The sequence below is a fragment of the Marmota monax genome, unplaced genomic scaffold (genome assembly GCF_021218885.2).
Source record: "Marmota monax isolate L192 unplaced genomic scaffold, Marmota_monax_Labrador192_F-V1.1 WCK01_AAM20220418_F8-fsc00005, whole genome shotgun sequence".
Classification (NCBI taxonomy): domain Eukaryota; kingdom Metazoa; phylum Chordata; class Mammalia; order Rodentia; family Sciuridae; genus Marmota; species Marmota monax.
The window spans coordinates 5,362,984-5,390,550 of NW_026692254.1; the positions used below are offsets into that span (position 1 = coordinate 5,362,984).

The window sequence follows — 27,567 nt, forward strand, 5'->3', positions numbered from 1 at the left end:
ATTCAAAATCTACAGATAGCCCCAAAAGAGTGGTTTTGCCATTAGTTTCAACTCCCCCACCTGAGTTCTTATCAGGATAGCCAGAATGGACTGCAAGCCACATTCCCTTCTGTCCCCTTTCTTGTTGGAAGGACGATTAAATGACCCAATGACAGGAAGAAAGAAGGAGTAGAATCTCAGAAGTTCTATTGCCAAAAAATAGATTAAGAGGTCAGTGAACTTGGATAAGAAAAAAAAAATTACATCTTTATTCTTACTAACCACTTATGTCTAGCATTTCTTGTCATTATTCATGAGACAGCCAATCATAGTTGCATAAGCAATCCCTGTGACATCATCTCCAATTGCAATATAAGGTACTATCATGCTGTGTTATGGTTACTACAGATACCCCCAATCTCTCTCCTCATTCATCCCTACTTTGGAATGACTATCTCTTCTTATATTAAGAAAACTTAGCTCTAGTTAATGAAGAAATGCATATATTACTATAGATTCATTTTTCAGTGCTCGGATAACTGGATTTCAGTTCATCAGTTTTGTAGTAACTCTATGTTATTTATTGTATACCTTTTAATGTACCATTCTGAAAAGAGATCCATGGAGTATCCACAGATCTCTTTTCCTGACATAGAAAATGTTTAAGAACCCCCACCACATTGAATTCTGAACAAATGACAACTGGTTGCATTCAGCACTATCAATACTAATCAATATAATTCTTTCAGGTCAGGGCTTACAAATGTGTTCTTCTCCAAGGCTGAGGTTTACAGAATAAGTGAATGAAGTAGTCAGGACTACAGAAAACAATAGCACATACTCATGGAGTTGGGGCTGATGGTAAGCTGAAGAACACATGTTCTGTCTAAGAGGGTGCTAAAGAGGGTCTTCTAATCAGCTCCACAGTGACACAGGGTTGTTTGGTCTTTCAAGTTTTCTGAAAGAATCCAAAAGTCTGGGTGTTGTGAAATACCCCCATACCATACCTTACCCCTCAAAATTGAAATGTATGTGTTAGGAGCTATTTCAATTAACAAGTAACAAAGAAGACCTAAAACTGATCAGGCCAAACAACCAGAATAAAGCAACATTCAATACACAGCTTGAAATAATAGGTAATGTAGAAAAGGTTTGGAATAAGAATACTTATTCCAAAAATCATTAAATTTCTACTTGTGTTCTTATCCAAGGAAAGACAAAATAGTTATCTTAATCAACATTCAAAATATAATCAGTAGCAACTTATTAGCAAATAACAATTCAGGAAAGCCAGTTAAATTTGAATTTCAGATAATCAATGGGTATATTTATGTTATATGTTCCATAGGATATTTGAGATATGCATATATTAAAAATTGCTTAGTGTTCACCTGAAATTCAAATTTCAATGGACCTCCTGTATTTTATCTGACAATATTACCAATAGAACAACTCCAAGTTAGGATGGAAGAGTTGATATTAAAACTAATATGTAGCAGGCATGGTGGTACATGCCTCAGCTTCTTGGAAGGCTGAGGCAGGAAGATTGAAAGTTTGAGGCCAGGCTGGCAATACACTGTGTCTCAAAATAAAAAATAAAAAGAGCTAGGTTCTGAGTTCAATCCCCAGTGCCCCAAATAAAATAAATTAAAAACAAATATATAGTATTAAGGATGATAATTATCATCTTAACTGCATTTTTGTTTCATTTTGTTTAGCATTTTTATTGAGGTATCACCTATACTCAGAAAAGTTCCCATGACTATATTATAAATATGAAATGAAATGCTCAATGACATTTCACATACTAAGCATTCCCAGGAATCAACATCCTGAGAATAATCCTGGCCCCCCAGAAGCCCCACTTTCAGACTCTACTGGCTCAGGGAAATACTATTCCTGACTTGAAACAGCATGAATTAGTGTGGCCTGCTTTTGAATCAGAGGGATCAGGTTGTATGTTCATCAGTTTTCCATTGCTGTAAGAAAATACTTGAGAAAATCAACTTAAAAAGAGGAAAAGTCTATTTTGGCTCACAGTTTCAGAGACTTCAGTCCAGAGTCAATTGAGTCTGTTTCCTCTGAACCTATGGTGAGGCAGCACAGCATGGCAGAGAGCACATGGTGAAACAAAGCTTTTCTCACCTCATGATCAGAAAGCAAGAGAAACAAAGAGGAGGGGCTGAGGTCTCAACGCCTACTTTAAAGGCATGCCCCCAGTGACCAGTAACCTCCCTCTAGGCCCAGCTCTTAAAAATCTCTACACCTCCCAATAGTACAAGATGGAGATTAAGCCTTTAATACTTGGATCTTTGGAGGACACCTAAGATCCAAACTATATAAGATTGTATTGTAAAGATTACAAAACTTGTGTGTTTGTGTGAGTGTATGTGTGTGTGTGTGTGTGTGTGTGTGTACTTACTTCGATTATCAGATTATCATGTGTTTTAATTGGGTTTTTCAGAACTGTGACCAAAACACCTGAAAAGGATGACTTAGAGGAGGAAGAAGTTTATCAGGGGCTCACAGTTTCAGAGGTCTCAGTCCACAGACAGCTGAATTCATTACTCTGGACCCAGGTGAGGCAGCGCATCAAAGAGGAAGGGCCCAGTGGAGGAAAGCTGCTCTGCTCGTCGCAGGTTTAGGAAGCAAAGAGAAAGAGGGGAAGGGACCACAGGGAAGATGTTCCCAGTGACCCCTCCACCAGCCATGCCCCCACCTGCCTACAGTTACCCCTCAGTCCATTCAAACTAGGACAAACTAATTAGGTCCCATCTCCCACAGTCCAATCACTTCACCTCTAAATATCCTTGCATTCACATAGAAGCTTTGGGGGACACCTTATATTCAAACCATGACATTGTGTAAATTGTGGTTTTGATTAGATCAGACACTGCCAGTGCCCACCCACGATCCCTCACCCTTACCAGTTCATTCCCACTAGCCTGACTTCCAACTGCAGAACTTCATTTCTTTGTCTGAGAATTCTTCCTAGCCATGGAAGCCTCAGTTTTCTGCCCTTGGGGTAAGAAACTACCAGGACATTAACACTCCTGGGTTGCAATCCTTAAACAGTGACTGATAGGAGTAGGTAGATAAATACCTCAGCTTCCTCTTTTTCCCCTTGGCTGAATCAAGGGGGAAAACATATTCTACCTGATCTCTCTGGGGGTCTCTGCTGGGATTGAGCCCATTTGCCCACTGCTATAAATTTCTTATTATTTTCCTTCTGCCAACTGCCTCCTTTCCCCACTCTCCCCAACAACGCTTCCTAGAATCACCTCCTCAAATAAATTATTTTCATTCAAATTTGGATCTGCTTCTGGGTGGATCCAAGTTAACACATCTACGTTTATCCAACAAACTTATATCAAGTACCTAATACTGCCAAATGCTGTGCTAGGCGCAGTCAAATCAGCATCTGGCAGTGAATGCAGATGTCCTTATACTGGTCCCCAAAGTGGGCAAAGGGCTCCAGGGGCACAGCAGACAACAGCTCTGTAGCCACAAGCCCATCACTTTCTCCCTCACAGCAAAGCCAGTTCCCTTTGATTTCTGATGTATGTGCGTGAACATTCTAATCTGTCACATTTTGAAGATCTAGCAGGCAATAACATTCATTTAACATGAAAACTATCATTCATAATGCTGAGGAAGATTGAGAAGACACTCTGAGCCCCTAGTTGCATCCAGGTCATAACAAATATCAGTGGTTACTGTTCACCATACTCAATGAAGAGTATATAAAAAATTACCCTATGTTTGCACGGTCCTGATGCAGCCTCTGTTCTACTTAAATATATCACTAGTAGCTATTTGTTGACTTGTTATTTATTTTCCTCACATAAAACTAGAGCTCCAAATGAGTTTTCTTTGGAAAAAGATAAAACTGAAAATATGGATTCATTTTATGGGCCCAGTTGTGAAGATTAACAAGCAGAAGTGCACAATATTTTGCAAAAGCATGGCATTGTCTTTTTCCACGGCCTAGTTATTACTGTCCATTTTCAATAGTAAACTTGTAGAAAGTAGAGTCTTTTGGATTTCAGTGGGTTTTCCCAGAATAGAAATCTTTTAAAAATATAGTTGAATAATGGACAGATGGTAGTGCCAAGATTTCCCTCACCTGACTGAGCTACAGTGCTACTGGTATCTTCAGATTTTGGCCAGGGACACCCCAGCCATGTCCTACTCCAGATTGTGTGGCTATATTCTCTTAGATGAGACTTACCTATTAAAAAATTGTGTCCAGTCAAAATCTTGGAACAAAATTTATGTTAAAATTTTTTAAATCTTTTTTTTCCCTAAAATTTGTGTGAGATAAAAACGTTGCTCTGAGATGATAGCACACTCATGTCATAAACCATTATGGTGTTTTGTCTATTCCAATGGTTTTCATTAAAAAAAAAAAAAGCACTCACAAATTTAAGGTGTTTGTGCCTTTTAAAATGTGCCTGCAATGTCAAATTCCATTATTCATCAAGAAAAAAAGTCATAAATAGTATATCATATTATATACAAACACACTATGTATTTCCATTTGTACAATGTGTGAGTATGTATACATATTTACAATACATACCCTTATACGCAAAATATAGTTTTATCATAAACAATCACTTTTAACCTTCTAAGAGGAGCAGGAATTCCAGAAGACAAGATATTGTGTTTTCCTCTGTTTTGGAAGTGTGAGAGGTTTTTTATTTTTCCCTGCATTATGCCACTCTGAAACTAAATGAAATTATAGGAAGGAAACTGAAACTGCATATTCAATAAAGAATGAGAATGTGTGAAATGTATGCCAGAAATAGAAAAAGAAATATCAAGATGAAATTCCAGCTGGGAGGGATTCCTAGAGCTATAGGGGGAAAACAGTCTCTGGCTGAATTTACGGAGGAGTTTGCCGGCAGATGGCCTTTTGTAATCTGCACCATCTGTATTGTTGAACAGTGAGGTCAAGGGTAGAATTACTCACTGTTGGTTTTCTCCCAGGACCCCTATTCTGGTCTCTTCACCATAAAGACTTGTCTATCTTCCTTGCATTTATTTTGCAAAGTGCTATAGATGATGAGCTGTCTTCTCATCAGCCTGCTCAGGGTTGGGGGAGACCTGCCAACAGATGTAAAAGGCCTCCCGTTTCAATGCAGAGATGTCGTGTTCCTCTCTGCCAGAGAATCAGGAAATGTGTTCAGGGTCTGAGTCAGATAGTTGCTGGCCTCCATATCAAGATTTAAAAAAAAAAAAAAAATTCTTTCCCTGAGAAGCAAAGGCAGCCATGTGGACCCCATTCATATTTGTAGAAAAGTGAAGCATTCACTTACAAAAGAGAGATGAATTTCATTTTTTGGAAACTAGGCAAATGGACAAGTAGTTTCAGTATTTATTTAAATGACTCTCTTCTAGAACAGATCCATACCTAGGATGTATCCACAACTATAGCCATTGTCTATATGGCAACTCCTTTATGCTTTGATCCCTTGCCCTGAATCTCCTTAAGAGCTGATTTTTAAATTACCTGTGGCCACTACTTGTTTATCTTTCAGCCTTCTTCTCTTTCTCCGTGGAGTTATTTTCTCTCATGTACTTGGCCTGATGACTTAAGTAATGGAGAGAAGAAAACCCCCATGAGAGGAGATCACAAATGGGCATCTGTCTTTCATCCTTGCTCCCAGGGAGACACTGTAGCATAGTGTATGTGTACAGGCACTTACAACCAAGGCTTCCTGGGTTCAGATCCCAGGTCTTCTCTAATACTCCTGGTATGACCTTACCAAGTCTATCCACTTTGATAAGCTCAGATTTACTGGTAAATGAGAATAAGCCAGAACTTATTAGGTTGCTGTGAGAATTGATTAAGGTAACCAACCCTTTTAAATTTCACTGGTTGCAGGAAATATCAGATTAATATTTGCTGTTGTGGTGAATTGTGGTGTCAGGTAAGATAAGTGGACACCAGTTCACGATCACAGCCCTTATGATAAATCCTACAGAACTGTGAATGATTTGGGGTGTGTCCCTTTCTTTAATTCCCCGTAGCATGTGGAAAGAAATTGTCCTTGGCTTTAATTGTGCTCCAGCTCATCACATATATAAGGGAAAAATAATTGGTTTTGCTAAGAGTGGGCTTTGAATCTAGGGCAGAGATTTGATGACAGTCCAGACGTTGAATAAGATTCTATTTATAATAAGAGAAAATATAGCACTGTACACTCAAATTTGACATCTAAGCCTAGTACAAGAAGTATTTCTTGCAGCAGTATTTTTAAGTGAATAATCTGTGTTATATTTTCTTGTTATTAATTTTTATATTTTATATATTTATATTATATTACATATACTTATATTTTATATAATTCTGTGTATATGTAATTTATAATTTATATATGCTCCTGAGCATATATAAATTATAAATTAACAAGGCAACCAATTCTTGAAGGCTTGTTATGGAAAACAAACATCTTCCAGTCTCACCAGCACCAATTTCTCTCTCTTCTGAGGCAACTACTGTCCACTAGTTTGGGTTTTCCTGGTATGTGTTTAGTCTCTAACATTCTTAGGTAGCGGATATTTGGTTTTTCACTTGCAAACATTTCCCACTAACTTTGAAGTGTCAAAGAGAAGGATATAGGTCTCTTTCAGCCCCACCCAATACTACTACCCAACATCCCATCATCCCCAAACAGCTTTGAGTTTTAATAGACAGTAGTCTGTTTAATTTAGTATGACTATATTACCATTCTTCATAACTGAGTCATTAATATATGATTCCATGTTGTTGTTTTTCTTGAGTTTTATAATTGCCTATTTTGTTGTTTTTGTTTTCTCAGTTTTCATAAGTTCTGTTCCTAGAACTCTCTAACCTCTTCTCTGTAGATTCAAAATTATCAGACATTTCATCAATTTTCTCCTTTTGGCATTATATCCTCTATAGTCTTCTAACCTGTTCTCTAAGACTGCTGCAAAAGTTTCATTTGGAAACTCCTTTTACCTTTCTTCTATAATATTTCACCATTATTTTGAAATGTTCCTTCAATGATTGTTATAGATTCTAGTTGCTAAGTGTTATGTTCTATTATAACCTGATTTTATGTAACAAAGGACTCATTCCCTTATTTTGATGGAGTATGTCCTCCAGTAGTTTTTCTTCCAGAAAGAGTGCATCAGAGGTAAAATTATTAAGACAACTGAAGTTTTGTTTATTCTTTCATATCTTTAATTAATAAGTTGTTTCGGCATAGAGTTCCACGTTGAAGCCATTTTCTTAATGCTAAAGACATCCCATTTCCTTCTAGCTTCTGTTTTTTTAACTTTTTATAACTATAATGTCACTTTGGTTTTGATTCTTTATAATAAAATTTCTCTCTCTCCCTCCCCACCACTCCTTTCCTTTCTTTTCTTTTTTGGCAGTGCTGGGGATTGAACCCAGGGCCTCGCATTCTAAGCAAGCCTTCTACCATTGAACTACATCTCCAGTTCCCCCTCCTTCTCTCCTTTCTCTCCTTTTTAGTAGTTTTTAAGATCTGTACTTTGCCCCAGTATTCTGAAAATACATGATTAAGCATCTTGCATGCATTTTTTTTCCACTGTGCCAGACACTCAGTGGGCCTTTTGAACTCTGAAAATTAAGTCGTCTTTAACTTCTGGAAATTGCTCTTTAACTATCTAATATTTACTTCCCTCTGCTTTCTGGAACTACCGCTCTTCGACTGCTGGATCTCTTGTTCACGATTAAAGAGAGTGATAGGCAATAGTTGGGCTACTTGAAATGAAGGAAAACGTTTGAAGATTAAATTCTTGAAGAACCTTTTCAATTGTCTTGCTTTCAGTGCAATCTTTAACACCACTTCCAGAACTTTCCCCACTACCAGATGAATGAATGGTCAAGTATCCTGCTTTTCAGCTTCCAAAACTATACCACTCTGCTCATCTCTTCTATTCTTTGTGGCTTTTGAGTTTATAACTTGTTTTAAATACACCCTTTTCTATTATCTTGTTAGAGTGCAATAAGAAAGAGTGAAGGTAATGTATGTGCTCAATTTGCCATCTTTAACCAAAATACCAAGGCATTTGTTAAAAGAAATTCAAAATTGATATTTGCCTCATGTTCAAAGCCCATTGGCATGATTATGATACACAGATATTCAAGACCTTTTATGACCTGTGGCAAATGAACAATCTAGTCCAATTTAATCTGCTCCATGGATGGTGAGAAATGACTGCAGATTCTGAGTTCACCATACACACAGAGAGAGATGAAAGAGTAAGGAGGACTTTGTGTTTGCACTGAAGTGATCTCTGAGGTGTGAGTCCTCTTCTGGACAATACTGTCATTAGTAACTTAGAGCTGCAAAATCAAAACCTAACAAGGAAAAATTAGCAACAGAAAATAGCTAAGTGTCAGTGTAACAAGTGGAAGCTTGTGTTTAATGGAAAAAGATGGGCCTCATTATTCATTTATGGTTCTATTTGAGTCATATCTTTCATGCTATTTGAAACCAGAAAGCCCTCTCTGGTCTGACTCTGCCTGGGCTCTATAGATGACACAGAAGTCGAGGGACAGCAGAGGAGGAAAAGCCTGTCTTGAACTTGGGATCCCTGTTTCCAATTATCTTTGGTGCACTGTGTGACTGTCATTGGGCCACCTGAGAGTGCTGACCTTTGCGGTGTCCATTTACACTTAAGCCAAGGGCAAAATTGGCCAAGAAATGTGCTGTGGCCATGGGGTGACAGATGCTGTTCTAGGGAGGAGGGATGCGGGGAGCTGTGAGTGACAGCCCAGAGACCAGCTTCTGGCATGGCTCTGTGGACTTTCCCAGACGTCTTCATAAGGGTCTTCCAAAAGGAGCCTATCTATGAACAGAGAAAAAACACTAAGTACCCCTCAAAAAGAGACTTCGAACTTTTCCCCTGGAACAGGGGTCTGAATCTGGTGCCCACAATTCCCTCCATATCCCCAAGATGCCCAGTCCTGTCCCCACTGCCCTCCTTATTAAACCCAAAGACCTTCTTCTCCTGCAGCCCTTGCTGCCTTAGCCTCTAGCAGTGTACCTACATGTTCCCACTATTAAGGTTAACATTTTCTTAGATCCACTAGGCAAATCAATTAATGCCAGCCAGCAGGGCCAAGCACATAATAGAAATGAGGCAAGAGGGCCATGAGGGGACTGTACAAGGGGCTTTTCTGAGCCCAGCTCAAGTGCTCCTTCCATGCAGGAATAGCACCTATGTCAGATATTATAGTCATTGACAAGTTAAGTTGGCACCTCTCAAGCCCTTGATGTTCAGGACGTTAGGCAGACCTGTTCCTGGGGGCAGGAGAGTCCTTCAGTGAGTACCTACTCTCGGCTCTGTTGCACCCTTCTCAGCCTGGTGCCAGGACACCCAACCTTCCCTCTTTTCTTTGCAGGGGTCAGACCTGGGTCACAGTGGGGTGGATGATGCTCCCAGTTCCCTTGGTCCCTTCCCATTGTCTGTCACTGGCCATTTCCCCCTAACCCAATTGTTGCAGTTTAATCTGTCTTGGTTATCTGCCTCTCAGAAGATCTAGACCGAAACACCTAAGGACCCTCAATAAATTCCCATTGATTGGCAAACTAATCAGGTCCAGGACAGCAGGCGAAGGTATGAGGTTGTGTCTCTGGTTTATCATTGGCCAGAGCCTGCAGGAGTCACGCTGTTTCACTTGCACGGTCTGATACACTGTTGGGTGTTCTCTTTGTGTCCCTTCTCCTTTAGGTTGTGGCTCTCTCCTCCTGGTGTCTGCTGAGGGACTCTATCTACTACACGCTGTCTGTGGTCGCGCTCATTGTGGTAAGTTGCTCTCACTTCTCAGCACTAGGGCGATGTGTGGCTCTTCCTTTTGACTCAAGGACACTGGTGGAGAGTGAGCAAGTGTCTGTCTATGCATGGAGATGGACTTTGTTTCTTCCAGTTACTTTGATCACCCAGAACCCCTGATTGGCCATGGGGTGCTCAGGATGGGAGTTTTGACATACATTATCCAAATCCATGAGAGTTCTGTGACCCTCCTTTCCTTCTCACCTGCCTCATGGCTCTTCTGTGACTCCCTTCCCCAGGATTCCCATTTGGGGAACTTATTTCTTCCCCTTCTCATTCTGTAAGCTCTCCCAGAACATTCCCTTTCCTGCCCCAGCACCCCTTACCATGGCCACGTTTGTGCCAACACCTCCACACCTGCATTCCTAGCAGTGACCTCTCCCTGAAGTCCAGGCGTGGATAAACAACTCTCTACTAGAGTCTCTATGTACCAAATTCAACATGTCTCTGACTAAACTTTTGATGTGTTCTCCTATATTTCATTCCCCATTCCTATCCTAGCCTCCCAACCCAAAAATATTAAGTTGATCTTTCCCCCAATTCAGATTACACTCATTCAGCTTAATTGGCCTGTGGATTTCCTTCTCATAAAAGTCTCCTCAGCCTGCATCCCCATATCCCACTTAGGTTCATGCTTTCTGCATCCATGGCCTGAACTGAGAGAGCATCTGTGCTACAGATCATGGCAGGTCAGGTTGCAACACAATAGCATGACTGCCCACCCCCTCCTACCCGCCAGTCAATCCTCAAGAGCCATCCAAATGTCTATCAAGAATACCTGTGAATGTCAATTTCTTGATTAACCATCAGAGGCTCCTATGGGGGAAAACTCCAGTGCCTTAGCTTGCCAAGCTGAGCCCTCTGGGAGAAGATGGTGGCAAATTGGAAAGAACAATGACATAGGAATTAAGAGATCTGACTCCTAATTCTGGTCCCTGCGTGTGATGGTTAATTATGCATGTCAAATTGACTGGGCTAAGGGATGCTGGTGAAATTTTTTTCCCCTTGGGTGTGTCTGTGAGATGCTTCCAGAAAAGAATAGTATTTGAATCAGTAGACTGAGTAAAGAAGATCCCTCTTACCAACATGGATGGATAGCATTCAATTCCTTGAGGACTCAAATAGAACAAAAAAGCAATGGAAGAGTGAATTTTCTCTTTCTGCTTAAGATGGATCATTTGACTTCCTCTGCCTTGGACATGAGTGCTCCTGGTTATTGGGCTTCCTGACTCAAACTGTCACTTATCCTATTGGCTCTTTGGTTGTCAGACATTTGGGTTTGGATTGTAACTGCATTATTGGTTTTTATAGATGACAGGTTATTTCTCAGCCTCCATAATAATGTGAGCCAATACCTCATTACTAATCTAATGTACACATGTAGGTGTACATGTGTATATATGTACACATATAATTTCCTATTTGTTCTGTGTGTCTGGGGAACCCTGCATAAAGTACTTCCTTTCTAGCTCTAATGACCTTGAAGAACCCAATTGCACTGGTTTCAGTTTTCTTACCTACAAGACAGGAATAGCTGCACTAAGGGATCTGCACACCTGTTTCACAAAGCATTTACCTATAGACTGTTTTATTGCAACTCTCTGTGTCAATAAGATAAATATGATGTTTGATAAGAGACTTTCCACAAGAAGCCAGACAGTTCCTGAGGTTGAAAATCTTGGGTTTACAAATCATCACAAGCTCTGCCCTGAAAATTGGGTTATACATGCTGCAAACCCTATCCTCCAAAGCTCCCAGGTTCAAAAAGGAATAACTGGGAGGATTGAGCAGAAGGGGTTGGAATGCTCTGTGAGAACTGATGACATCCTTCATCTTTTAAAGTCCTGGTTCATAGACCTAAGGACACACGGGAATGTTGTGTTCTTATTCTCAGTTGCTATCTGTGGAAAAGGTTTGATCATCTGTCACCTAGAGGTCTCTTCACCTCAGCCAGACTTCCCAAACACTCTTTCTAGCAAGCTTTGTGCTTCAGTGGACCAATCCATGCTGCTCAGTGCACCGTGCCCTTCTGCCCTTCTAGGGTATTTCAGGATGATTTTTTTAATTTATTTTTTCAAGAGACATGTTTAGAAGATAGTGTAAGTGAATGCAATTATGTTGCTAAAGTCCAGAAAGAGATGACTATGCTCATAAAGAGATGTTCTGGAAGCACAGACTTAGTGATATCCCTTCCCAACAGTCTTTCCCTGCTTTCAGCATAGACACCTCATGGACTGTGTGAAATAACTTGTCTTCTGTCCAATGTATCTTGACTTGTCCAAGATAAAATAAAATGTAATTGCTGCTAATGATGTGTGAAGAAGTAAAGAGATTCTGCTGCTTCTGGCCGCAGATGACACTGTCACCCAATCCTGGTCTTTGGGCCAAGCCACCATCTGCCCTCAAGGTGTGCTACATAAATCACAGGACTGAGTAGCTGCCAGGGCAGCTCTGCTTTCCTGCAGACAGAAACAAACTGCAAAATAAAATGAGTCTTTGCTATCACCTGAAGATTTGGACTATGTGTTTATAGACCAGTTGTTTAAAATTAGAGTCGTTTTTAATCAAATGTAGATTTTGAGGAAAAATCACATTTCTTCATTGTCAAGAAGCAATGGAAAATATCAGGTTTGAGTCTTCAAACCTAGGTCTTGGTTCTATTTCCTTTAACGGGTAATCCTCTACCTTCTGTGGGCATTGGAAACAGGGGCATGCTTATTTGAAATGCAAAACCCAGGGAATTTCATTCCATAGATTCTGGGTGAGGATCCAAGAAGTTGCATTACAACTGGCATCTTCCTGACCTCCAGAGGACGGGGCGCTAGCAGCCCTACACTGCATTTTGAGAAACACAACTTTATGGCTGCAAACACTTTCCCCTGGGTATTCAATTTAGGCCTAGCAATGATGACTTTAGAATCAATTTAAAAATTCCCAAAGGAAAAGAAATGCTGGCAGTCTAAGTAGCTTTCCTTTGCTTGGATTCCTGACTTCTGTTCTTCTGTGTGGATTATTTGAATCTTGTTAACTGGTAGTCATGCTCCCCAGGGTCATTTGCATGTGAGACTCAAAATCTTACCTAAGAAGCAAAACAGAGTCTCCCTACAAGAAGCACAGCACTCAGCAAAGTAACTTTCACAGTGTCCCCACATCTAGATTCCATGCCCCAACCTCAGGCCACTGCTCACATACACTCTAGCTTTTGTCAAGGTTTCCTACTCTCTTTCTAGGTCTCCCCAAATATCAAGATAATAAAATCATTTTTCTTCCAGTTTTCCTTATGTAATACAGATTTCTCTATAGGATTCTTCCATAGGAACTTAAAACTCCTTTATTTAAAACTACCTTCCTCCTATCCACAAAATAATTATTAACCTTCCCAAACAATTTATGTAACTATTAGAGTTTTTATTTTTTAAATACTTTCTCCCATTATATGGTTCTGAAATGTTCAGAAGGCATAACTGTTGGTCCCCTGAGGCTGGAAAATAAAGAGTTCATTCACCCACAGGGTAAATCAGGATTAAGTGGGACCAGATGCCATTTCTATATACATACTCATCAGGGGGTCTTTCAAAGACACACAGAGGAGCCTCAAGGACAAACCATGGGGCCTGGAGATCCAAACAGCAGGCAGAAAGGCTTCTCCTGAGATGCTGGTGGCAACTAAGGGGCAGGGCACTCAGAACCCAGAGGAAAGTGCAAATAGCATTGCTATACCTGCAATCTGAATCAGCAGAAATATAAGCAGATGCAGATGGGACATGAACAGGGTGGAAAGCAGAAACACAAAAGTAAGAAAAGTAAATGCATTGTGCAATTAACAGAGCAAAAACAGTTCACGTAGAGGCACAGAGTCAGTACACTTTGGTATTTGGATTTCACCTAAACTTCCCTCTGTGCTATTTTCTAGTTTGCTTGTTTGTTGGCTTGTTTTCGGGAGGTTGCAGAAGAAATTTAAAATGTGTCATTTTCTAAAGCAATCATAATTTCAAGAACTAAATTATGTGGTTCTCATGACCCTTCCCCCGCCTCAGTCAAGCATGCCCCTTAGCCCTTGTGACACTGAAGCATCAGACCATGGAAAAGCTGGATGTGCCTGGAAGCTCAACGGATGACTTCAGTCTCTGCAAGGAAAGTGTCACCTCTTAAGCTTTGGGAGCATATGGGTTCTTTGGAGTGCATTCCTGTGTGCATCTACCCTACAGGTCCAACAAATGTCTGCAGACCATCGCAGACTCTCCTGCTGCTTCTCTTCTGCCCCTCTCTCTGATCATTTGGACTGTGGGCATCTCGGGCCTCCTGCTCCTGCCCTTTCTCCAAATTCCAGCAGCCCTGTCAGTTTTCTTATATTGAAATGTTACTGTAATTTACATAATCATGTAATTTACATAAATGCAAATGATTCATTACATCACCAGTCTAAACAGCTGCCCTAAAAGAAATACTTTATTTTTACCCTTCATCTCTACTTGAGGACAGGGACTGTGAGCATTGATAGGAGAGAAACCTGTGGAACAGGTTTCCCATAGCTTGGGCTGGGGCTGAAGTCTAGTTCACAAGTGCTATCTATTTACAGATGATGGGCCAAGGAAGCCATAGACCCCAGTTGGGGTGGTTCCTTAGGGCACCTAGGCACAGGCACAGCTGTGAGGCTGATCCAAGCTAACATTTCCTTTTCCATCTCCAGAGGACTCATTGCAATGCTCCCAGCTTCAATAATGCCAGAGGTAGTCAGTGCTTTGTATTAGTCAGATTCAAGTTACTATAACAAAATGCTCAAGGCAATTATTAAGAAAAAAAGGTATGTTTAGTTCATGGTCCTGGAGGTTCCAGTCCATTTTCAAGTGGCCCTATTGTTTTGGGCCTCTGGCAAAGTTGGCCCTTTATGGCAGGAGGGAAGCTAACTGCTCACATCATAAACCAAGAAGCAAGAGAGAGAACAGGAAGAGAGAGGGGTCCTGCAACTTCTTTCAAAGGCATGTCCCTCCTAACCTAAGGACCTCCCACTAGGCTGCACCTTTCAAAGGTTTCTCAGCCTCCAAATATTGCCATCATAGGGACCAAGCTTTTAATACATGGATCTTTGCGGGACAGTCATGCAAACCACAACAGCTTCTGACAGAATTTTTGCTGTAATGGAAATGGCCTAGAACTCTGTGCCATTCACTAGGGTAGCCACTTACCACATGTGGCTACTGAGCATTGAAATACAGCTAGTGAGACCAAGGAACTGAATTTTTAATTCACTTAATTTTAATTAAGATACGTTTATATCGCCACATGTGGCTAGTGGCTCCCATATTGGATGGTGCAATTCTAGTGAGCAAACTGTCCCATGGAAAATGTACCTACACTCTCACAGGCATCCATAGTTTCCAATAAGCATTGACTCAATGGGACTGAGTACCACATTGGGTCAACTGATAGAAGATTTATCAGTTGATGCTCATGACTATGTAGGCTACCGATACCATAAATGAGTCCCATTTTACAGATGGCAGAGCCAAGGCTCCAGAGGTGAAATGACTTGCCCGAGGTTGGGGAGCTATAACGTCTCAGGCTTCCCAGAGCAGGTATATAAGATGGTACAGCTATAATGCTCCAATACAGAATTTGAAATTTTCCTCCAATAAAATTTGCTTCCTACAGTCTTCAAAATCATGCTTGTCCCCACCTCACAATCTTCCTGTTAGAAAGGAGTGTCTGCTTCCTTTATTTTGTGATCTTTTTTTAGAGAGAAAGGAGTAGTCTTACTGTTCACCTTCTAGGATTATTTTCTGTGTGTGTGAAGAAACTAATTTTAAATACTCCAGAAATCTTTTTATCTTTCTATGGGAGAAAAGAAATCTTATGGGTCACATTGATGATTGTCCTTCACTGTCCTACTGGCAACAGAGCCCTAGCCCTAGCCCTAGCCTTAGCCCTCCTCCGGCCACCACCCCACTCTCTTTGACCCATTATTCACTGGGAATTAGCTGCTTCACTTTCCAATTTGGAGACTTGGAATCTTTCAGGCTTATTGTTCCCCTATTACGTTTCAGCTGTTCTCCTGGCTACGTGGGAACCGCAGTGGTGGCTATAAGAGTCTCACAGGGAATGACTGAGATGGAATTTTAAGGTCCTGAAACAAACTGACGATGAGCATACAAAGGTGACCTGTTTTTCAGACACTGCTGTGCGTAGGAGAAAGGACCTGCTTTAAATAATGCTGGAAAATGAGGGGGCTGGGATTATCCTTGCATTCGCTCTTGAACAGGGACACAGGTCAACTGGCTTGGAGAATGTACCATGCAAAAAGAGAGTCTCCCAGCTTTTACAAGGAAAATGACTTAGAAATTTTAGTTTGTGTTTTTTTGGTTTTTTGTGGGTTTTGTTTTTGGTTTTTTTGTCATGCCCAGCAAATGTGATCCTTTATCAGCCTTCCCCTATATCCTAAATTATCTTCATATCCTTTTTCTTCCCTGTAGCCTGCCCTTATGTTTTTGTACGAGATGACCAGCTCTTCTCAATCCCTACTTCTAGGTCATCTTTGTTTCCTGCCTTCCTGCAATCATTAGCACTATCCAGTCAGACCTCTAGATGTTCTGAAGTAAGACTTACCATTTAACCTCAAAGCATATGCACGTAGCAGTCAGCTTTCCTGTATACTCCATGAGATTACTCTCCTCCAATATAATTGCCCTGGCCTCAGCTAAACCACCCTTACCCCCTGCTCCCAGGACTGAAGAAATAAAAACTCCAAGTACAGATCAGCTCTGGGAGTCCCCACACCATTGAGTGGGATGATTGGGGGGGGGGGCTATTTCCATTTTATAGCAAGAAAAGAGAGATTTTCAAGGTTTCAGTCTCTCTCAAGGAAAAGAAAAACATGATGGTGTTGATTTTCTCCTATTATTTTCACTGCTTAAAATGCTACTGATGAGCTTGATTATAAGACAGGCTATGAAATCGTAGCTTCAGCCACGTGGTTGCCCCTGTTTGATGGCTACAGGTCACACTAAGGAAACCCCAGGGACTGACACGGTGATGTTGAGACAGCACCTGCCTTGGGCCTCTCCTCTCCTGGCCATACCTCGCCCATTCCTGATTTGTCTTTCCCTCTCACTCTTCCATTTTGAACATGCCATTCCCTTGGCAGTTCCCTGGAACTCTCTGATATCTAGGAATTTACCTGCCTGTCTTGCTTGGAAGAATACTACAGCAGACACAAGGAATGACAAGCTTGTTTCCATGGTACCCAGCCATTTCTGGGAAGCCTGGAAGAAATAAGGGCTTTTTTTAAAAAAAAAATTCATTCCTGTTTGTTCGCATTTAATGCAGATGGAGAACACATGGAAACCTTAGAGTGAAGTCCAGGATAGCTCTGGATGAACCGCATGTGGGTCAGAGGCCAGGATCCCTGCCTAGCCCATGTTCAGCAAATATGGAGCCCAGTTATCGGTTGGCATTACCCATGTGTGATCTCTGTGCTATTCCAGTGCCTGGATTCAAACAACCAGCAGAGCATAGAAAGATGAGGTGCTTATCCAAGGCTTGCGTTCAAGACTCTAATTGGAAAAAGTCTGGGTCAATTTCAAAGACCACAATGGGAGGTCACTCCCTTGCAACTCACATGAGTACTGAGGTCGACACAGATAATTTGTCCCCAAGAAAGAGCTTTAAACAGGAACTATCCCTCCAATGCCACCTTGCCTTATCAAAGCAATAGCATAGTTGAAAACCCTCCAGTGGTGTGCCCACCTGGAGGTGCTTCCTCTCCTGGAGGAAGCTCTAAGGGAGCTTTGAATATGGGCTTGAACTTCTCTACCTTGGCAGAATAGACCTGTTCAGTGAACTGGAACATGAGCACCACCTAGTGGTGACCACTTGGAACTGGAGGAGCCGTTTCTTGTTTTAGATGAGTATAAATGATTGCAGGTTTTCTTATACAATAGGAATAGTGCTATTATAAGGGGGGTTATTTTCTCTGTTTTCTTTTCTAGCCAAAGCAATAAAAACAGAGGAATGTGTCAAGGGACTTCAATAAGAAAATCTTTAAAGAATAACAAATCCATCACCCCCTCACCCTGATCCACCAACAGCCTCAAGCCAAAGTAATACCTGTCCTTCACATTTCAAAAGTGTTCAGACACAGTGATTGAAACGTCCCATCAGGATGTTCCAAGAATATCATCGCCTAAAGGAAACTTCTGTAATCAGTGCCAATTTTCTTTTCTTTTCTTTTTTTCTTTTTCTCTTTTTTGGTGCTGGGGTTGTACCCAAGTTGGTTCAAGCATGTTAAGCATGTATTGGGCCATTGCACTGCATGCACCGCAGCCCATTTTCTTATTTTCAGTCTTTTGAAGAAGTGATGTCCAGCCACCTTCCTCCTCCATCTGACCCCAGTGAATGCTTAGAGAAGTTCCTAACTCACTTTTCCCTTCTCACAAGAAACAAGCCTGTTTCCATTCAGATTTTCTTACAGGTCTGATTTCTAGTCCTTGTTATTCATGGTCTTGTTCTTTTGAGTCTCCTCATTTCTCTACACAATCCGCTTAAGTAGAGGGATAAACCTGAACTGTGTTTGCTCATCAGCCACAGGGCAGCCGAGTCCTCTGGGCTTTTGCTGTAGCAGTCACGCGCCCTGAATGATGGGGCTTCTTCGGGCCAGACAGAGATCAAAGAGACAACTGTTTCCATGGCTTGGATGTTTCTAGAGCTCTACCATTTATTAGTAGTAATATTCGATTTCTCTTTCCCTGTCTGCCTCCCTGAACCACATCCCAATCCCAACTCCACAGGCCACAACCCTCCTCCTGACTTCAGTTCGTGATGTTCTGTCCCTACCTGGGTATCTTATCCAATCTCACTGGCTTTACCCACTATTTCTCTGATTTATTGGGCTCCCCATACATTCCATTCTCAGTTTGGGGTTTTTTGTATAATTAAGCCCATTCTAAGTTTTTTTTTAATAGGATCATTGAAATAATCAACAGCTAAAGCCAAACTGATCCCATGACTGGGCCCTGGAAAAAACACAAAAAATACTTTTCTGAGTACCAGGGTGAGCTCACACCAGCTAATCCCTTTGTAGGACCTGTGCCTCTGCCCGTGGAGAAGATCACCCAGAATAAGAGCTTAGAAAAGACTGCCTTCATATCCTATGATATTGTCTGCCTTCCCTGATAGAAGAAAATTAAATTGGCCTGGTCTAATAAACTCTTTTCCAGTATCTTGAATTCTCTTAAGTGGCTACAAATTGATTGTTCCAGCCCATTGCTGAGACTAAATTGAATTAATTAATTAATAGACAATGTTTTCCATCTTAGATGAAAGGATCTGTTTCATTATTTCTTTTTTTTTTTTTAGAAAGAGGACAGAGAGAGAGAGAGAGAGAGAGAGAGAGAGAGATTTTTTTTTAATATTTATTTTTCAGTTCTCGGCAGACACAACATCTTTGTTTGTATGTGGTGCTGAGGATCGAACCCGGGCCGCACGCATGGCAGGCGAGCGCGCTACCGCTTGAGCCACATCCCCAGCCCATCATTATTTCTTGATGACAATTTTTTGTAAAGCTGGTTATTCTACAGAATAGCTGTGAATGCCTCCCAGGGAAGAGATGCCACCCAATCCAACCTGGATTATGGGGTCATTTCCTTTTGTTTCTTTAATTTCCTTCCCATTCTGGTTTGACATTCTCATCCAAATGTCAACTTGTTGAATCTGATGACGAAGACAAGAATAACAGAAAAGATGAAGACAATGTCTTTTTCCAGTGGCTTATTAGGCAGAAGGAGCTATAAACAAGCCCAGCTCCTTCCTCTTTAACCTTCCCTTTGGACCTTTAAGATCACTGGAAATCTCCTGTGGGTGTCTTGCGAGCTGTGTCTGCAGTGTTGTCCGCGACTCAACACAAGTGCTGGCTTCCTTTACCATCCTGGTGTCATGGTGGCCCTTTATACCCAAGTGGTCCTGCAGGCATATTCCTTGGGGTCTCCAGATGGTTTCTGCCTCTGAAGGGAGGGTCACTTAGAGATGATCTTACTCAAAGGAGCCAAATTCTATCCGAGTTTGGAAAGAAAGAACTACAAACCATGTCATTAGCTTCCTGCTTGGACAAAATGTGTGTGCCCATTTGATTTCCCCAAGGAGTCATTTGAGCAGATAAATGTGTCATGAAAGCAACTTCAAATTAGAACCAGGGTTAAGATCTAGAACCAATTCAGTAACAAATCTAGGAACTCCCTGAAAACGTTTAATGTTCTCTGCAACTGGGTTTCCCTGTATAAATCAAACCAGTCTCGCCACAAAGTGGGAAATGATCTTGGATGGTGTATGAACTAGGGACTGTGTAAATTAAACCCTGTGGTGTATTCTCTCTCTGGGTCCCAACAAATGAGGAGAGACTTGGTTTGGCGCTTGTGTCTTTCACTCCTTCTGACCCTCCATAACCTTTTTCCTCAACAGAAAGGCAGGCCCCTGACCCATTATGGCCACCAACAGTGTCTATCCAGGATCTGTAAACATTGATTTTTTTCAGGGTTAATCTCTAAATGTGATGAAAAGAGGTGCTGATCTTTCACTTCTGGTTGTGATATAAAGTTGTCTTTGGGGGAAAAAGGTCTATGAAAAGAAAAAACTATTGAGTGCGTAGAATTTCAAGTGCTTGCATAAAAACTGTGAAGGGGCTACATGGTGCCCAGAGATGTGTAGAAATCTCACAGGGGGCACATAAGGGACTAGCATTTGGAAGGACCTGCCCTGCTCTTACCTGCCTTTCCAGACCTAAAGCCCACAATATATGTTGCTTTTCCCATCACTCCATGTCAGATAGAAATTACAAGAAGATTACCACCATGTCAGCAGGGTGGATGGTATGCAGTCTAAAAACATCGTGTGTGTGTGTGTGTGTGTGTGTGTGTGTGTCTAATCTATCCTTTTTATTTTTTTCACAGTTCATTTATGATGAAAAAGTTTCTTGGTAAGTACCTTTTTTCCTTTTCCAATTTTCTCTTGTTATATTGCAGATCCAAATATATTGAAGGCCAGAGTTAGGGTTTAGAAAAGAAAGGGAAATGCCATGATAACTTGGAACAACTAGATTTCTTGGGAACCCTCTGTCCATCTCAACAAAGGGATTCAACTGGCTTTCATCAAGCAGAGATTGTTTTTTCTCTTGGACTGGAGTGGGGGCTTCCATTCAGAATCTTCACAGCTAGATGTGTCTTTATTGAATCATGTTGGATGTTGTGACTTTGCAGAGTCTTTCTATAGTCAACCATTTGCTAGGCTATGGTTGAGATTTGGCTGATCCTTTAAAATTATATCTGTGTTAGTCATATTTCTGGTACTATAACAAAATAACTTAGATAAGCAACATATAAAGAGCAAAGGTTTGTTTGGGCTCAAGGTTTTGGAAGTTTCAGTCTATGATCAGTTGGCCCTGTTGCTTTGGAGCCTGTGAAATGACAGGAGTGCATGACAGAACAAAACCAGTTATAGTTACAAAGTAAATGAAAGACGAAAGGACTAGGCCCACTATCGTCTTGAAGGACAACCCCCAATGACCCAAAGATCTTCCACTAAGCCTTACCTTTTAAAGGTTCCACCACTTTCCACTGATGCCAAACTGAGAACCAAGAATCTGACTTATAGGTCTTTAGGGGACATTCCAGATCCAAACTCCTTCAGTATCCAAACCAAGTTCAAGATTCCAAATCTCATCTATAACTGAGGAGCCAGGAGCCAGGCACCTCAGTGACCTTTAACCCACTAAAGTTCTGCCAAACATTCAAAGAAAACAATCTCAGATCTCTGAAAATCAGTAATTTTTTTTTAAATAGAAAACTTTGTCCAGATTAAATATATGGAAGGATATTTGCATTGTGGACAGCTGTCCAAATCCCCATTCTTGAAATGAGTTCTGAGTAAGTCAAATATATTTGAAATGGAAATAGAAATAGCCCGTGCTGTGCATCCCTGTTATATTTTTTCAAATATTTAATCTTTAGAAGTAGAAGAGTGTGAAATAACTTTTTAGGAATAAGAGTGACTCTGTAGCTATAAGACTTTCATGGCATCACTTAAAGCCAGGAATGAGCTTCGAAAAGAAGTACAGCGTTCACTTGGCTTCACTTCCTGCAAAAGAAACGCTAACGCTTTGTTCTAACCCTTTGTTCCAGCGGGCATCTCTGTGTCAAAGGACATCTCTGTGATTTCCAGAGTTTGAAGGCGGCAGGGAACCTATCATCATGTTGATGATAAATGTCATGTATTATACCAGGGTATTATTAAGATAGTTTTTTGACAAATCTCTCTCTCTCCCCACCCTCTGTCCAAGAGGGAGGGGGACTCCTCCGAGGGTGACCTTTCAGACACATAATCTCCATATTGACTCTTAAAAAATAAGAAGGATATCTTTTTTGAGCACTAGTAATCAACAGCCTCAAAGGGACCAAGTAGCCTGGGAGCCCCCAGGTCAGAGGTAAGGAAGAGCCTCCTCGTGTTCCCGTCTTGGATGTGGCCACCCAATGGGGTGGTGGTTTTCTCTCCCCATGTCCTTGGGGATGAAATGCAGTACAAGAAAACTTCCAGGAGTAAACTTGTGCAAACCGATGGCACACTTAACAAAGCTGCTGCTCTGACTTAGCAAACAGTAGGTGATTGGGTGTTGCTCATTGTTGCTAGTCTTGGCTAGTGTATGATGCTGAGACAAAGGAAGCTAAGGTCGCAGGTGATGTCAATGACTGTTCCACTGCTGAAAAACATCAAAAGAGGCCAGTCCAGGGTGGTCACTGTCATTCTCAGGGGAACTCTTTTTCTGCCATTGCTGAATACAAACCAGAATGGGAAGATAAGAGCAGGTTTTTTTGATAAGCCAGTTTCATTTATTATCCTCAAAACCTCTTTTACAGTGTTTCAGGTGTTTTGGAGCTAGTAAGGGGAAGTCCATTTCTGCTTCATTCTAAAGACTTTTTTTCCTCCGTGATGTGAGGGGATCCCAGCTATGTTTGTCAGCATTTCATTGCTGTGACAAAATGCCTGAGGAAACAAGTTAAAGGAGAAAAGATTTATTTTTTGCTTGTAGACTCGGAGGTTTCTTGGACCTGTCATACACAGTTTAGATTCCTTCACCAAACCTAAAGCTCATTGAGCAGTAGTATATACTGTTCAGCCAAGAAAGTGGTAGTCAGCCATCCGTCAGAAATGTTTTCTGTAGAAACTATAGACTTGTGGTGAGTTGCAACATCATGGTGGAGACGTGTGGCAGAACAAAGCTACTCACCTGATGGTGGCCTGGAAGCAGAGAAGAAGGAGCAAGGACAAGAAGGAGTCCCCAAGGGCATGACCCCAAGGTCCCACCTCCTGCAGTTTCTACTACCTCCCAGTCTTCCGTTCACCTATGAATCCAACAATGGATGAACCACTAAGGAATTCAGAACCCTCATGATTCAATCACTTCTCAAATGCCCCACCTCTGAATATTGCTGCCCTGGGGACCAAGCCTTCAAAGCATGAGCCTGTGGGGGACATTTCAGATTCAAGCTGTATCATCCTCAGGTAAAACCCCAAGCTGACAACCAAAGTGTCTAGGTTCATTAGAGGAACAAGTCATCAGGACTCTTAATCAGAGCACTCCCATACCTGGAGTTATGAATATGGATCCCAAAGGGACAGAGACAATTGAGTGGCTATTCCCTGGATCTGCCTTTTTCTAGCCTGGGAGATGTTGGACTCAGAAACCATCCACAGCTATAACTTCCAGGGAAGAATTGAGCCAGGAGGGCTTTCATTGCACCAAAATAACCCCAGTCCCAGAGTGCCAGCCTGTTGCCTAATTATCGTTATCACATGCATGGGCTGACGGAGAGCATTTTTCACTTGAGCGAGGCTGGGAAATTAAAGTTTGCACCACTGGCCTTTAACTGCTTTGGGACATCCAGGGATTTCAGCTCACTGAAGGAAAGAAAATATAGATTGAACTTGAAAATATTGGTCACTGTTCACTTCTCTTACCTTCTTACCCAGCCAGTCGTAAGCATTTGTCCTGCTGAAACAGGGTGCATGTGAGCTGAGTTCTCTCTTTAAACTCAGACTCTTTAATCTGTGCAACTGAAGCACAGGAACATTTCAGTAATACTTCAAACAGTGAATTCCATTCCTTGATATAGAATATTCCAGCCTGTCCTAGAGATTTCAAAGCAGGTAATCAATTCATTCCAAATCTTCAAAAGGAAAGTAATCTCAGCTGTGTTTATTTTGAAACTAGAGTACTCTTTAGGATGAAATGAGCTTTGCCAAGCACAAATTCAGTCTTCTCTTGGTGTCTGTGGGGGATTGGTTCCAGGATCCCTTGAGGATACCAAAATCTGTGGATGCTCAAGTCTTACATAAAATGGCCCATGATTAGCCAGGAGCATCGGTGCACACCTGTATGGGATTACAGCATCTCCGGAGGCTAAGGCAGAAGGATCACAAGTTCGAGGCTAGCCCCAGCAACTCAGCAAGGCTCTAAGTAACTTAGTGAGACCCTGTCTCAAAGTTTAAAAAAAAAAAAAATTAAAAGGCCTGGGGATGTGGCTCAGTGGTTAAGTACCCCAGGTTCGATACCTGGGACCAAAAAATAAATTAAATTAAAATAAAAAATAAAATAAAATGGCCCATTATTTGCACACAACCTGCACACATTCTCTTATATACTTTAAATCATCCCTAGATTACTTACAATACCTAAGCACAATGTCTATGTTGTACAGATAGCTGTTATACTATAGTGTTTACAGAATAATGAACAAGAAAAAAGTTTATGTATGTTCAATACAGAGCTTTTTTTTCAGATATTTTCCATCTGTGGTTGGTTCTGTCCACGGATGTGGAACCCATAGATAAGGAGGACCAAGTATACAAGGTCTTCCTATCATCTGCAGTTTAGATTCCCTGGCTGTTCCTGTCCCATAGTACAGTATGTCACATTCAGCCAAGAACTCATGGTCAGCAACCATTCAGGAATGCTTTCAATAGAAAGGAGTAGAAAACCCAGCTATACTGATTTATTGTTCTTAGACATCAAGTATCCCAGATGTAAATGGAGCAGTGGCTGTGCATTTCTCTTAGCCTTTCTCTGATGGTCCCAAAATGATGGCTGCTGTGGTTCCAGCTATCAAGTCTATATTGACGATAAGAAGGGGGAAGAAGGGGCTTTGGTGTTGTTCTTAGCACCCTTTCACCTTACTTCTCTTTGGTAAAACTAGGTCTGTCTTGACCAACAAATGGCCAGATTTGGGTGGGGGATTAGACTTACAATTTTAGATCAATAGCTTTCAATTTTAGATCAATAACTATGCATCCTCTGGGACTAGAGGTGGGACTTACCTTCCTTGAGATCATTTGCTGCCTAAACCAGGTAGGGTTCTATTCTAAGGCAAGAGGCTGGAGAATGTATGTTAGGTACTTATCCCAAAGACTTAAGATAGAAAGCATCAGAGACCCACCTATTAGGGTATATTCTCAACTTGCAGAGCAAGATCCATGAGTCCATGACGGTCACTCAGACAGGTTCACAACGTCAGAAGGAATCTGGAATGTGTATTCTGTGAGTCTGAAGGCCCCAGGGGAAAACTAAAGGACCCAGGATGATGTTTTATGTCTTCTTTTGATTCTCCAGTTGTGACTTTGGGAAAGAAATTGTGGGCCATGACCTGGAAACTCTCTTCCTGAGCTATTGTGATTAGGAAATCAGAGCAGTGCCCTCTGGATGTGCACAGAGAAGAGGAACCCAGTCCAAGAAAGAACAACCTTTCACAGGAGAATCAGGCACCAGTTGAAAGTGTTTCCAAATGGAATTCTGGGAATGGGAAGAAACAAACCAAGGTCCTACTCCAGAACTGGATCCTCAGAGGGCAGCAATGAGCTGTGGTCAGGAGAGGAAGGTGGAGAAGATGCCCAGCATCCCAGGGAGGAAGAGTAGGAAGGAGGGGAAGGAGAGCCATGGGACTTCAGAGACCTGGAGATGGATCCAGTCCACCTAACTTGTTTCCTAAGCACCTTCTGTGTGCCATGCTGTTCAAAAGAGCTGGACACATAACCCAGAATCAAGCCCAGCACTGACCTGAGGCTCTCACAGGCGAGAGGGGAGGCAGGTGGCTGACATGTAATCATGGGGTCACTTAGAGATGCTCATGGCACTGGGGAAAGGAACCCCAAAGAGTATTGATGATCAGACACTTGATCAGACCACAAAGGCCAAGGGGGAGAATGAAATGGCACAGAGACCTCAGAGACAAAGACATTCAACATAGGGGAGGCTCCTGTGAACCCTGATTCCAGATGCCCACAAAGTTAACTTGAAAAGCCAAAGAAAGCAGGAAACCCCATCAACTGGGCGTCCCTGAAAAATGGCCAGAGGGAACCTGGTTGGAATATTCCAACAGAAAGACTTGTTCTGAGCAAATATAAACCCGAAAAGTCTCAAAGAGTTCAAAGGAGTATAAATATACCTTTTTAGAAATTGCTGGTGTTAACTCAACCTGTCCATAACATTTCACGGAAGCTGGTTTATTTTTCAGTGACCTCCAATTGAGTCTTTTAAAATTCATCTTTCTTCTAATTGAATGCTGGGAAAGAAGTCGAACTTTCCCATGAAGTTTACACTACATATACATGTACATTTGTTTCAGGGAATTGATGATGTGAGAGTTAGACAAGAGGCACTTGGAGACATTTGCCATGTGAATTGGCAGTGGGGACACTGAAATGGAGTGGCCCAAACCCTTTGAGAAGAGAGAGCAATGATTCAGGCAGAAGGTGGAGGAGACTGGACACCTTGATGCCTTCTCCCAAACCCTGATCACTACTATAGAAATGCAGTAGACAAGTACATCTTTGCAGAGGTGTGGAGGTGTGGTAGCTCACTGAGTGGACATACTTACAATTTATGTGCCCAGTCCCCTGTTTAACAGTGATCTGGCCTCTCTCCAACTCCTCACTTTCAGAAATGCCATATATATTTTTTAAATGTATGTTTGTCCTTATACATGTGGCCAAATATTTATCTACGATCAATTTGTAAACATGAAATTTGAAAAGAGCAAAAGAAGGATTTCTTCTGAAATTTCCCCCTTAGAACCTTCTACAGTCACCTTCTCTTGAAGGCAGAATTACTCCCTGAATTAGCTAATGTACCTTGACAACTAAAAGGGAGCTCAGAACACAAGATCCCAGTGTTTTGGTGGGAAGTTACTAAAATAAAGGAAATAAAAGATATATTCGTATTATAAAAAGCTCAAACATTTCATTATTTTTTTCTTCCTTTCTCTGAACTTTTTTCCTTCCCCCCCCATTCTTACAATTTCCTGCCCATGCACACTCACACACACTCTCCCCCTCCCTGCTTCTTTCTTGCCCCCGCCCTCTTTGTGCCTCTTGCCCTCTCTCTGTCTCTATCTCTGTGTCTCTCTATCTCTGTGTGTGTCTCTGTCTCTGTGTGTCTCTGTGTCCCACTCTTATTTCTCTCTGCCCCCCACCCCTTCTTCCTAGCTACTACGCATTTAACTACCCTTGGCCTCCCCATCTAATTATTCCTCTAGTCTCAGTTTGCTCTTTGTAAATGCATCTGAATAATCTCAGTGGGTGATTAGGCCATGGACAGATTTATACACGGAGGCCTGTGTTCAGCTGTCCAGGAGCTCTTTAGGTAAGGACATACAAGAGAGGAAGGAGCCTTGTTTCCCTTTGGGTGGAGAAGAAAGAGAAAGATCATTAAAGACTGCA

At 41.6% G+C, this 27,567-nt stretch overlaps 1 protein-coding gene across 1 annotated transcript in view; it reads left to right on the plus strand.

The window, feature by feature from the left end:
• Positions 1-27,567, plus strand: part of Slc24a3 (solute carrier family 24 member 3) — a 544,045-nt gene that overhangs the window by 469,917 nt on the left and 46,561 nt on the right. Inside the window, exons 7-8 of the mRNA XM_046434889.2 lie at positions 9,715-9,789; positions 20,754-20,779. Of these exons, the coding sequence (XP_046290845.2) occupies positions 9,715-9,789; positions 20,754-20,779 (101 nt within the window). The remainder of the gene's footprint in view (positions 1-9,714; positions 9,790-20,753; positions 20,780-27,567) is intronic.